Source organism: Hibiscus syriacus, unplaced genomic scaffold (genome assembly GCF_006381635.1).
Source record: "Hibiscus syriacus cultivar Baekdansim isolate YM2019G1 unplaced genomic scaffold, ASM638163v2 tig00117012_pilon, whole genome shotgun sequence".
Classification (NCBI taxonomy): Eukaryota; Viridiplantae; Streptophyta; class Magnoliopsida; order Malvales; family Malvaceae; genus Hibiscus; species Hibiscus syriacus.
The window spans coordinates 1,910,457-1,925,056 of record NW_024063524.1 but is presented as its reverse complement, the minus strand read 5'-3'; the positions used below and the strand labels follow the sequence as shown (position 1 = coordinate 1,925,056).

The window sequence follows — 14,600 nt, the reverse complement described above, 5'->3', positions numbered from 1 at the left end:
TATAACAAGTCCTTAAATTTTATTAATATTTTTTTTCCAAAACCTTAAGGACAACTTAATAATTTATCCAATTACTTTAATTTAAAAAATATGGTAAATTACGTCAGATATCACTAAACTTTGTCCGCTAACTCATTTATATCACAGAACTTTTAATTTTACCAATTACAGCACTTTAGTTTTACATTCAATTATGTCACTCTGTTGTTAAATCACTAATAATACGATGACATGACTAATGGTTGCTGATGTGGCATGTCACACCAAAATGACATCGTTTTGGTGCAGATTTCTGATGGTTAAAACAACATCGTATTAGACTCTACACTTTTAGGATATATCGCTTTTGCCGTTGGACTTTTAAACAACTTTTTTTTACCTCTACACTATTTTGTTCGCCACCGACAGTGAAGCCCTGTCGTTCATTGATCATATGTCACGACAAGATTGGTACCAAAACGTTTTGTATCTCACTCCTCTTTCTTTTTTTAATGATTGGTTTTCCATTAAATACACTTGAAAGCGAGGAAAATTTATTTAAAAGTTTAATGTATTAATAGTCTAATCTCTTTCAATGATCGATCTATAAAGCTTTGAGGTATGCTATTCGTTTTCTTGAAGTAATAATTTTCACCGTTAAGATTTTTTAACAAACACCCAAAATCCCATAAATCTAATAAAGTCTCCAAACATCTAAAAAATAATAGATTTTTTGTGTTTAATTTCGTCAATTTTTGAGTGAGTTTCATAGAAAACTAATCATATGAGAAGAATGAAGAGTCAAATGTGAATATTTTGGTATCAATTTTGTTGCGAAAGATGATCGGTGACTGGCGACAATTGGCTGCCACTGACGGTAAAAAATGTAGTGGTTAAACAGAAAAATGTTTAAAAGTTTAGTAATATAATCGATACAATCCTAAAGTTTAGTTTCTAAAACGACATCATTTTAAGCATCAGAACAATCACACCAAAACGACGGAGTGACTTAACGGCGGAGTGACATAGTTGAATGTAAAACAAAAGTTTAGTGTTATAATTGACAAAATTAAAAGTTTAGTGATGTAAATGAGTCACATACAAAGTTTACCTTAAAAAATATTATTATTATTTTTTAAAAATATTTTTTCCTTTTACTTTTTCTTTACTTCTCGTTAGGGATGGGCATGGGTCGGGTGTGGGCCAACCAGACCCGACCCGAAAGTTTTACATCCTTCACCCGACCCGATCCGACCAGACTTTTTGAGATAAAATTCGAAATCGATCCGACCCGACCTGAAATAATAAAAAATATTATTTTCATTCAATAAAAATAGTGATTTAATTGAAAAAATAATATATAATGGGGTATTATTATAATTATTCCTAAATATATAAGGTAAAATTATATTTTTTTCGGGTCAGGTTGGGTCGGATGTTTTTTACTCTAAACCAAAATCCGACCCGAATCCAATTTTTTTAAAAAAAAACCCCAACCCGATCAGGTCAGGTCAGATAAAAAATCATCGTATTCAAATCTCATACCCATCCCTACTTCTCATTCTCCCCGTCCTTCACTATTCTCTCATACGAAACTTTACTAATCGTCGTCCATTGTCATCATCGATAGTGATTTATTTTGATCACAGAAACCATCAAATATATATTATTATTTTTTTCTCTCCTCTCAAATTTTTTCTCAAATCTCAAATTAAATTATCCAAAAATCAAGTTGAAATCTTAGTTTAGATTGTAATGAGAATGTGATTCTAAATATAAATTTAAATACTCTAAAATGTAATTATATTCATTTAAAAATTTAAAAAAATATTTAAAAAAATTCGATCATCCAATTACTTATTACTCTTTTTCTATTAAATAAAAAAAATTATATTTTAAAAACAAATATCAAAACTTAAATTTATACAAAATAAATTAATATAAATATCATTAATTATTTGGCCAAGATCTCTACTTATCACTTTTTTCATTATATTGTATATTGAAAAATGCAATCTAATTGATAGTGATAACTTGCTAAGCGCCACCGTGTAATGTCGGTTGCCATTAAATCTCTAATCAAATTTACATCAAACGGTCCTTGTCGTCCCCAAAATGAAAATAATCCAAGTGTAGTGCCCGCTAATAATAATCATTCTAAAAAAATATCATATAAGAAATCAAAATTTTCCGTCCATTTAAAAGGCAAATCCAATATTTCCCCATTGTTTCCTTTCATTCACAAATCCATACTTCAATTTCATTCTAAAAAAACCTAATAAATAAATTAATTAATAAATTTGGGACGGAAAGATTATAAAGAAAATTCTTCAAAAAACAATTTTCCTTTTTCTCCTTTTCTAATCGAAATGAAGGATGACGACACTCTGCCGCCGCCGACGACAACGATAGTGAATGTGAAAAAGGAAAGCGCAGATTCCTGCTTATTTGGCAGAGGCCGTTACAAGTTCTGGGCATTCGCCGCGATTCTGTTACTGGCATTCTGGTCGATGTTCACCGGAACCGTTACCCTCCGTTGGTCCGCCGGTAATCTCAACCGTCTTTCTGATGATATAAGTAGCCCCATTCACGACGATCTAGATGTCCTTGTATGTTCCCCCAAAGCTTCTTTCTCCTTTCTAATGTTGCATTCTGTTAATTTTTCTCAATTTGTTTTATTTTTCTTGTTTCTCCTTTTGTTAGGAAATGGAGGAGAGGGAGAGAGTCGTGAAGCATATGTGGGATGTGTACACTAACAGCCGTCGGATTAGATTGCCGAGATTTTGGCAAGAGGCGTTTGAAGCTGCCTACGAGGAGTTAACCAGTGATGTGCCTGGAGTTAGAGAGGCCGCAATTTCTGAGATCGCTAAGATGTCCGTGCGCTACGTGGATCTTGATCCTCCTCCTGTCCAATCAACGGTGACGATTTAGGGTTTCGTTTTGTAATTTATATTTATCGTTTTAGCTTAGTTTTTTTTTGGTGATATAGAACAATTGTCGCTATTCATGCACTTGAGCAGTTCACCGAACAAATGAATAATTGTCCAATTTACATGTAGTGCCCAAACAAACTAGGTTTTCCTCTAATTACTATTGGCCATTAGCTTAAACGGATTTTTTTTCTCCATTCATTAGAATTAATTTTAAACTGATTACTGGTTTGCTACTTCCAATATGGTTTCGTTTTGCATGAAATTTGATCTCTATTACGATTGGCTAATAGCTTAATGGATTGCCCCTTCATTTCTATTTTGTTTGCTACTTTAGGGAATGTTTAATTTTAATGCAATTTTCATTCCATTCAAACATAATTTTTGCCCATTGATCCTCCCTAGTGTACAATTATATGTGTATATATATGTAGACAGATACATACAGTAGTATATTTTTATTTCCAACATCCTTTTGGGGAATTATCATTAATTGAATAAGATCCATAATTGGAAATTAACAGTTTAGGTTGTGTTTATCTTCAGTTTGTTCCAAGAAAGGAGTCAATTTTGTTGCCATTTCTGGTTAAGTTGCTCTCCTTATTTGTTCTATCGATTCTGTTAGAGTATCATAGAAATGAAATCCTCCAGCTCTTCCCTTCCATAGGGGGAAGAAATCAGTTTGACGAAGCTTTTGTTAATCTTATTCTGGATCCTTCTACTCTCTAGTGTTGAAGGTCCAATTAAGTAAGGTGTTGCAATGAGGTTGGAATGTCTATCCACAAAATTTTGGTGGAAGGGCATTGAGATGAAGGGTTTGATGGTTCATTTTTCTGTTATTGAGTGCTATAGTACATAAGGTGAAAAGGAATAAGCTTAGGTCAAATGAAATAATGAATGAGACCAGATGTTGGTAAGGTTTCACTCTATGTGCTCTCGATATTGAATAACTAAGCATGCTATGTGCTCTCATGTTAGCTATTATGAAAATGGTATCGACATGTATACTCTCGTCGTAATTTCCAGTTTCTGGTCTTTTAAATGACTGTCTTCATTGGTACCCTGTGTGGTTGCTTTTATTCTGAGATTTCATGTAATTGAACCAGTTGAAGTGCTCTCAATTCTCTCTGTCTGATTTGGTATCTCACTTGTTAACTTGATGGCTTTATGCAGCACATATAACTGATAAAGTTACATCGAGTCACTTCATGCTTTCATTTCTTCTTCAGGTGTTTGCAGTTTCACTTTAAGTTCACGAATGTTAGGTTTTTCTATATCATAGAACCTGTTTTTATCTAAAAGATTGTAGAGTCAGGACGTGATCATTCTTTGATGGTAGTTACTGCTCCCAGTTAAACGAAGAGCTATTCAATGTCTTAACGAATAGTCTCATAGTAGAAAACTTTATCATGCATGAAAACCCGAAGGGTAAAAATAGCGGTTAGGAACAATTGAAAATGGAAGTTCTTTACTTCATGCTGTTTGTTGTTGTTTTCTTTTGATAGCTTGAGGGACAAGACTGGAATTTAATTGACATTGGTGTTGGGGTTTTTACCATTATGTTGGCAGAGTGTAAGGGAACTGAGCAAGGGTCTAAAACGATCACTGAAAGGTGGATCCAGTGTAACTTCAAGCGGAAGTGGTCAATGATGTGAAGAAGGTTGCTGGATCTGAGGAGTAGAAATTCTTCATCACTTTTTATACTCTCATTTTTCTGGAGAGCTGCCCAAGTTTATCAGACGTCACGGTCGGCAAAACCATATAGTTTACGTTTGTTATTGCAGGGACAAACCTATGTATTTATCTTAGTTAGGTTCATAATTCTTTTTTTAAATTGTTTCTGTCAATGTTTGTTCTATGGATTGGGCGGTAAGGATGACTAATAAGCCATCATAAGAGCATATTTTGAACAGTCAAATGGTTCAGACTGAAATTAAACTAGATAGTGAAAGAACGAACGAACTACGTATCCCTGCTTTAGTCAATTCTAAAACTGCATCAACAAAAAAAAAAAAACTTTTTCCCATCATATAATCCTCAAAAGATAAACGACGACAATACACTCTTCGACGTCCTTGGAGACGGGGGTATCGACAAATCAAATTGGAATCTGATAATTTAGAAGCGATTGGAGAAATCACGAATGGATGCAGCGAGATTGGCTGGTTCGTATAAACCATGTTTGACGGAGCATAATACATTTGCGGATACTCCTCCAGACCAAAATTTTCGTCTCCTACAATTGAATAAGCAACTTAGTGCTTTAGAGAATAGTATGTAATTTTTAGTTCTTTTTGAGCCAAAAAAAAAAAAAAGATAAACAACGACAATAAAACTGACACCTGATTATAAGGGTTAGGAGTTTGTTAGCAGCAATGAGAAGGATGCAACAGGATCAATAAATAACATGTCAGTGCTGTAATTTGAATATGTATGAAAGAATGAGGTATTAAGAGGGGTTATGCAATTTTTTTATGAATGGAACTTATCTGATTTCTTCTTCCAAGTTGTCATTTCTTCTCGTATTTTCATTGAAAGTATAAAATTCTACAGTTGAATTATGAGAAATTGACATCAAAGCATGTTTATTAGATCTATTTTCAAGATAAGAAGACTAAAGAAAACACAAAACGCAGAGAACATCATTATGACAGCTATTCAAGACCATATGTATATGTTATACAAGGTCAACTAAATGAAAGATGAAACTAAAGTTCCTAAATGGCGGAAAGCACAGATGAAAGAGAGATAGTATGCTGGAGTCGAGGTTTGATGAGAATCAAGGGTATATGAAGAGAATTAAAATGTAGAAAATTAAAATTACGAAGATCGGTCTTAAATGTTGAATGGCCAAGTAACCTCCCTAGTTCACACTTGGTCTGTTTTGATGGGATGGATAAAGTACTATAATACATGACAGAAGGTTTATGACCTAATCAAAAACGTAGTTCACACTTGGTCGTAAATGTAGTTTTAGATCCTATTAAAATATATTTTCCTCTTTTTTTTCTTTAATTAATCTAGAGTTTGTCAACGCTTGCATTAATCGGAGTGAGTATATATTGAGGGGCGTCAATCGACACCCCAAAAGTTTTTAATTTTTTTGTTCATATATATATATATATATATATATATAAGAGAAAAAATAATACATCTTTTAGAAATATTTGACATCCTTTAAAATGAAATTTATCTCATCTTTTAAAAATATTTAACAATAAAATTACATGTTTAGTGCCTAAATTATCAGTTTTTTTTTTGTTTTAGTACTTAAATTTTTATTTATTTCAAAATCAGATGTCCTCCGTGATCGTTATTATATGACCGCTATACTCGCAATCCCCGCAATAACGTCTGTTATATCCGCAATCGTGATAAATGCGACTGAAAATAGGACGGCAACCGCTATTTGAATCCCTGATCACGACCATGTATGTCCATTGCTAAAAAAGTTCATATTTCCATAACTAAGTTCTTAAAAATGCTATTATCAACCACATATTGTAATTCGCTATCAGTAGCAGTAAAGATATCTTAACAATATAAATAATTAGACTCAAGGAACCATGCCCGTCTTTCATCACATATAATGTACATATTCAAAAACTGATATTCATCAATACTTCCAGTTGCAGTGCAAAACTCTAAAAGTAGCGCAAAAAACAAAAAATCAAGTTAAAATGTTTGCAATACTGAGTTGAAATTAATCAACTTCATCAAAGTTGGATTAGATTCACGGATAATAACATACCTACGTCTGAGCTTTATTCAATGAAGGTGACGGAGAATGAAAACAAAAACTTAAAGGATTCAACGTTATTTTTTTTAGTAACAAGCATTCAACATTAGCTTCATGAAACGGAGTATATTTTTTTAAACGACCATATTCATGTTTACGAGGGTGATACAAAATTGGTGAAAATTGTTAAAACTCATCAATCATCGTGATGACAATTGACAGTGACCGATCACAACGAACGGTAATAAAAATCTAATTTGATTCAATAAAAAATGGAGAAAAGAATAGAAGAAAAGAGAACAAAATAAAAAGAGTTTTTTACGTTTTTATAGGTATCTAAAACGATATTGTTTTGATGACTTTTGTAGAGATTCAAAATAACATCATTTTCAAGATTCAACCCCATGGATACCGGCCACCAATGTTGTCTCCCTTCAGCACAACTACCTATTGGTCAGGAAGCAAGTGTCAGGGAGAGCGAGAACTTTGCGGTCTTCTCCAAGAGTAGCTTCGTGTATTGATCCTGCGAAGTGGCAATCTCCCCCTCCAAGTTATGTGAAGACCAATCTTGATGGTGCTTTTGAGCCTACTGGGCGTATATTGGTTGTGGGGTTATTGCTCGAGGTTCTGTTGGCCAAGTTCTTTGCGGCATGGCTACATCGTCACTAGGTTGTGTCAAAGCTAGGCTTTCGGAGATTCACGCTTTGAATGCAACACTTTTTTTCCGACTGAGTGTCAGTGGGCGCATTTAATCTTTAAATCAAACATAATGCTTGTGGTCAATAAGCTGTTTCAATCGGAGGAGGACTTATCCACGTTTAGTTATCATCTTCGGAAAGCTCGTAGGATTTTGGATGCCAATTTAAATTACAAGGTGTGTTTTGGTCGTAGAGTTTGTAATACTATTACACATACTTTGACTAAGTGGGCTCTCCGTTCTGGAAATACCTTGGCTCAATTTGTCGATATTAATACTTCTGTTGTATGCAATAATTCTTCTTCTGATAATACAAGGTCCTAGGACATTATTTTCCCCTTAAGGTTTAGAAGAGGTTTTTAATGAGTCTCGTTTTCTTTAAAATAATATCATTTTGTTGTATCATCGTATTATATGTCATGTCATCATGTGTTTTTTATTTAACATCTAATGATTAAAACATGAATAATGTCAAAGTTGAACAACAAAACAGACAAATTTTAGATTTTAAGGACTAAAATAAAAGTGGAAAGAAAGTTGAATGATAAAACTAACAATTTACCCTTCATTCAATACCTTTTTTTGTATTGTATGATATCTACTAGATTTTGAATGAAGGATTGCTCATTATGGTAGCTGCAACTCGATGTGATTAATATCATATTATTTTGCACCTGATGGCCTAGGGTACGGTAAAATGGAGAGTTAATTTATCATAAGGTCTTGAGAAAAAATTCAAATTAAACAATCATTTTTTTTGTTTTAAAATACAATATAAAAGGATAACCTATTTTGTGCTCCCCAAACTTTGATTAGCGCAAACATGCTGGATTTAAGGAAGAATCATTGAAATGAATAAACTTTCGAGGTTTCATCCTCAACTTTGACCCAACTTTGGAGGTTTCATCCTCCAATTGATTTATCCAAGAATTTTCTATTGTTTGTATGAAGGAAACAATAAGCAAAGCTCTGATAATTTTTTCTACACATTTTGTTTTCTAAACACGGCACTTAAAGATGATCTCATAAATCAACTAGTTCTGTTATGATTTGTGAGGCGTACTTTGTTTATGAAAGCGTATTTCCATACCAAATTAGGCAACAAAGCAGGAAATAGTAAAAAAAAAAATAAAGTAAACCAGAATAACTAACTCCAAAATAATCAAGAGTAGCGGAAAACAAATACACTGTAAGGGATGTATGGATTATCGAGAAAAGAGGAGCCGTGTGTAATGAACCTTACTGAATTTACGAAAGAAATTGGGATTTAGAGAAGTAGAAGAATAGATCGAAGAAAAGAACTTTTCATTAAAATTACCAGAATAGATTTTCCATTACATTTCTCCTTATATTCTTCATTACAAAATCTAACAACTTTATTCTATACAGCTGGCATAACTGATTGCTTCACATGTTGTTCACGTGTTGGACTCCTCTCAGCAATTTGAATTTGTGGGTCACTTCTTGTTGGGCCATTCTTCTTCAGTTCCAGCCCATCCTCTGTTGGGTATCACTGCGTGGTTCTTCTGCTCCAAATAACAACTCAGGCCTCCTGCTCCAGGTAAGATTTCATTTTCCCCAAATCTTCCACGATCAATCCCAACTCCTCAACTGAAATCCCTAGCAATTTCCCTTTTTCTTCCCCGCTCATAAACCGTGGTGGTCCCCCGAACCGCCCCGATCCCACGAGTGAATAGAAAGTTGGATCTACATTGGATCTCACTTGAATCACCCCAAGAGCTTCAGGGGAAAAATTGACTTTTTTTGCTTTGTCGGAAGCCACCGGAGAATGGCAGAGTCCCCTTTCTCCTATGACAATTTTAACATACACAATTTTCTCACTTTCTGTTGCGAACCCTTCATCTTCTTCCATCAGGTACCTTGTTCTACTTGTTAACAAAAGTTCATTGCATGAATTTACATGCAAGATCAATGCATAACATATTTATAGAACAAATTGTTGAAGGTTTTTTTTTTCCCCTGCATTTGCACGTGTAAATCTTTCAATTTTCTTCAGGGTTCTTCAATTGTTTTCCCCATGAGCCAATGAAATGAAAAGAGGGTTCCTCGTGCCCTTCAGGGTTCATGCGACAATCTTGCTTTTCTTGGATCGGACTTTGGCAAAGCCAACGCAACATGGTACCGACTGCTTCACCTCAAAATTCCCCAACACGTAAAAATAGCTCCCAACCACCTTCAAATTCATACCCAGACAACTCAAAATCACACAACGTAACTCACCACCGCAACCAACATCAATACAAATATCAGTACTTCCCTCCTTCACATGGTCATCGAAGTAGCGAAAAAATTCTCCGTCGCCTCCTTGAAAAAATGGCGGTAATGAATCACCATCGAAAACTTCACCCAGTAAGACCGAGTCCACGGATGAAAGAATGATTATAGGAGTAGCCGCGGGTGCTGGATTATAGGTCGTTGTTGCTATCCTTTTTGTAGCCAAATGTGTTATTCCAAAGAAGAAGAAACGCCAGCACAATCCACATTTTGAACCTCAAGGTGACAAACCTACAATACCTTCCTTCCCAAGCAATAAATACCTTTGTTTCCTGGAATACTCTGTTTCTACATTGATGATACTTTGGAGAGAAAATATTGGAATTTTAGAATACTTGCAAGAAAGTTCTCATTGTCATGAAGAAGGGCAAATTCCTCTATAACTTTCCTTATAATTCATGATTATAAATCAATTTTACGAGTTGAGAACTGAGAGAAAATTTATTATGGCTTATGAATGAGTCTTTATTCTGTGGTTTTTGCAGCAAGTGATTATCCACATTATAACTCAAACAATCCTCCTCCTTTGGGCAATGGTTTTCAAGGCCCAGAGCATGCTATCGGACTACATCTACCTATAGTGGTAGTAGCCGTTGCAGTGGATGGGGTCATCATCCCAACTGCTACTGACTGATGGTGGCGGTGGCTATGGATGGAATCCATCATCCCAAATGCTAGGACCAATTTATACTAGTGGTGAAACAAGCAACAATTTCTCAGCCCCTTTCCACCAAGCTATGCCACCTGCTCCTCCCCCGGGAATTCCTCTTGGAATAATAAGAACAGTTTCACTTATGAGGAGCTTTCGATTGCAACAAATGGATTTTCTCAGTTAAATCTGATTAGCCATGGCGGGTTTGGATACGTTCACGAGGGTGTGCTACCGGATGGAAAAGAGGTTGCATTCAAGAGCTTAGAAACTGGTAGTGGACAAGGAGAAAAGAATTTCAGGCTGAAGTTGAAATAAGTAGCCGAGTCCACCATTGTCACCTTGTATGACTTGTGGGATATTGTGTTGCTGGTGCGCAACGAGTGTTGATCTACGAATTCGTCCAAACAATACGTTGGAATATCATCTCCATGTTAAAATTTGATTCCATGTGATAACTTTCGTTTTGCTATAAAAATAATTCATATTTATTAAATAGAAATAAAAGTAGTATAGAGAAACATGATCAATTCACAGGAACTATGTTTTTGTGATTTAGTAAAATTCTTGATTTAGAGAAGATAGAATTCCAGATAAGTTGAAAAGATATAATAAAACAAATAATAATAATAATAAAAGGGAAAAAAATAAATAATAATAATAGTAATAAAGATAAAAAGGGGTTTTTAAAAGTTGTTTTTAAAATAAAAGACAAGAATTAATAAAGAAAATAATTAAATAAATAATTTAAGAGATTGAGATAAAGAGAACTTATAGTGAAAGCAGCCTCAAACTTCAGCTTTGCCTCAAATTCCTTGGATCATCGAAACAGATCTTACTTCAAGATTTACGTCGGCTTACAAGGACAATTCTTCGTTGTCGACTCGAATTATGTTGTTTCAACAATAATTGGTTTCGATCTCAGTTTCCTCTTAGCCAACAATTTTGCTAAGTGTTCTCGGAAGCCGAATATGCTTCAATAAGCGAATCCTTCTTCAAACGTTAACCATAACAACATCCAAACCAAAGTCGAAATCGTTTTGATTAAAAAGTAAGCTCAAAAAATAGAGAGAGAAATCCGAAGCGATTTAAGTATCTTACAATTCTCACGTTTGGAATTGAGCCTTCGCTTAAACTTCGGCTTGAAAGAAATTAGCTAAGCATGACCAAAGTCATACTAGCATTGGTTGAAAATGAAATTTAAAAGAGAAATAAAGAATTATGCGAAATATAGAGAAAAGCTTGAGAGAAAAGAATATTTTATTCTTAGAGAGAGAGATATTTTTCTAGGCTTACCCTGAAAGGGTATTTATAGCCATCAAATTCCTAAAAATAGCTAAAATAATTCCTAAAATAATAACTTAAATCCTAATTAAACACTTAAAATATTTAAACTAAAATACCTAAAACAAGATAAAATAAAACTATTAAAATAATATCATAAATCCTAATTAAAATACTAAAACCTATTAAACTAAAAAATATATAAAATATAATATTTAAAATATTATCCTAAAACTTAATTAAATACTAAAACATATTTAAACTAAAATACCTAAAACAAAGATAAAAATTATTACCAAAACTTGAGTTTAATTCAAATCCTAATTGCAGAAGCGTGCGGCTGATCTATTCGTTCTTCTAGAAGCACTGACTAGACCTTCTAGAAACCGTCTCTCAAACCGTGTCATGCCTAGAGTCGTGCCTATGTCTCCAGCCATGACCAAATAATAAAAAAATTGCAGAATGCCTTCCTTTTAGTGCAATTTCAGAATCTGACATCCTGCACAGAAAATGAATTAAAACGAACAAATAAGCCACAAAACCAATGATTAAGGAGTAATTTAAAAGCATATATTAATTAAATTAAGCATTTATCACCTTGCTTTATTATTCATCCAGTTTTATGCAGTCTTGAAACCATTCCAATGGCATATTGCAGGAAAGGGTGTTCCAGTCTTGGATTTTGCCTCTAGACACCGTATTGCATTAGGTTCTGCTAAGGGCTTGCTTATCTCCATGAAGATTGTAAGGATATCACTTTTCCCCTTTCTCCAGGACTACATTTTTCTCAATGCTTCTCATTTCTCTATTGAACCATACATGCAGGTCATCCCCGCATTATTCATCACGATATCAAGCAACAAATATTCTTCTTGATAACAAATTTGAAGCTATGGTATCATCTTTTAAAATTGATTTTTTTAATACACCTTTGAAAGCAATGAATATCAAAACTACCAAGTTCCTATTTCCTATAGGTGGTTAATTTTGGGTTGGCTAGGTTGTCCACTGACAACACACATGTTTCGACTCATGTGATGGGAACTTTTGGGTAAGGCGCTAGGATTCCACAAACAAAATGAAAGATCGCTATTTCTCCTACTTAGTAAATTAAAGTTCGAATACCTCTAATGAATTTTGATTTTATTTTAGGTAGTTGGCTCCAGAGTATGCCTCAACTGGCAAGTTGATAGAGAAATCAGATGTTTATTCATTTGGGATTATGCTTTTAGAACTATAACTGGAAAACCTCCTGTTGATAAACAATGGAAGACACTTTAGTAGATTGGGTTTGTGACCTATTATCATTGAGTTTAAATTTGCTCCATTAATTATCAAAAGAAGTTCAAATTTTACCCTCAAAACTCTTTCAATACAAGAAATTAAATAGAGAATGCAACCCCAGTTGTTCTTTTCAAGCCATCTAATGAAGCACTTTATGAAACAGGCTCGACGACTTTTGGATCGTGCAATAGAGACCAGTAACCATGTCCAACTCGTTGATCATGTAATGCCCTAAATATCGAATTAGGGACTTTATTGAAAAGATTTAAATTGAGGATTTATTTGACTAAGTGAAAAAAGATGAGAAATGATTAGATTAGTGGTTTAGACAAAATGTAACAAAGGATAAGTAAAAGGACATTTTAGTCTTTTATAAGACAATGAATTTTAAATTCATTTTTCTTTATTGAGTATTAAAGTAAAGAAAAGGGGAAATTTAAGGGATCCAAAAGCTATCTCCATGTGCTTCTCCTTCCCCTGGAAAAAGCCATCATCCATAGCTAAAGGTGAGTTTTCAATTTACTAGTTTATTCCTTCGTTTTTGGTTGGGTTTTGAAGCATGACTATACTAGAAGCTTAAGGAATTATTAAATTTGATCAAAACTAAGTTACGGATGAGATAATAGAGATTGAAGAAAACATGTTTTAAGTGATATGTTAATATATGAGTGTTTATTGATGTTTACTGGTAAATTTGACTTGTTAAGAGGTAAATGAGAGAATAGAAGCATTGGATAGGATTAATAACATATTAGGAAAAGTGGTGTGATTCTTAGAATTTAAATGTTCTTGGAAGATTTTAGATGTTTTAAGAAACTAATGAAGGAAGTTAGTATGGTTAGGTAAATAAGAGTTTACTAGTATTGTATGGTATAAACATAGTGAAATTTAACCCATTTGGGTGATAATCGGGTTGAATTTTGGAAATTCTGGTCACGGGTATCGGTACTGATAGAACAGTACCGATACTATAAGCTTAAAGTCAGTAAAATTTGTTAGGTAGTATCGATACCGATTCAAGTGGTATCGATACCAAGAGGGGAGTATCGATACTATGAGGATGGTATCGATGCCATGGATCACAGAATGCAAAATTGGTATCAGTACTGAAATAGAGTATCGTACCATAGTACAGTAGTATCGATACCATGGTAGGGGTATCGATACTATTGAGCCAGAAATGTTAAAATAGGTTGATATTGTTATAGAAAGTTAATGATATGTCCTTTTGATTATTGTTTAATTATAATGGTTAGGAATATACTAACATTGGGTATGGTACGCGTTTTAATGGATGCTTGAGTAGATCGAAACCAAGCTCCCGAGACAAGCAACTAAGGGCAAAGACAAAGTACCGGAGTAATCAACTTTATTTTTTGGATACATAGCGAGGAAAGCCAGGTGAGTGCATTTAATTGTGTAACTATATGGTGTGTAACTATATGTTATACTAGTCAATATGTATGATTGATTAATATGTGGTGATTACCAAATAGGCACTAAGTGTGCAAATCATAGAATTCATCATATGTTGATGAATAACCGTTTTGGTACTAAGTGTGCAAATCACGAAATTCATCATATGTTGATGAATAACTGTTTCGGTACTAAGTGTGCAAATCACGAAATTCATCATATGTTGAATAACCGTTTCAGCACTAAGTGTGCAAAGTACGAAATTCATCATAGGTTAATGAATAATCGTTTCGGCACTATGTGTGCAAACCACGAAATTCGTAATAT

The 14,600-nt window shown here is 33.9% G+C and overlaps 1 protein-coding gene across 1 annotated transcript; it reads left to right on the top strand.

Annotated features, from left to right (window-relative positions):
• The first annotated feature begins 2,309 nt into the window (after positions 1-2,309).
• Positions 2,310-4,588, top strand: LOC120195426. The gene is made up of 3 exons (XM_039197457.1): positions 2,310-2,588; positions 2,683-2,898; positions 4,479-4,588. The coding sequence occupies exons 1-3, from the start codon at positions 2,349-2,351 to the stop codon at positions 4,557-4,559; spliced, it is 537 nt and encodes a 178-aa protein (XP_039053388.1). The 5' UTR covers positions 2,310-2,348; the 3' UTR covers positions 4,560-4,588.
• Positions 4,589-14,600: the final 10,012 nt, after the last annotated feature.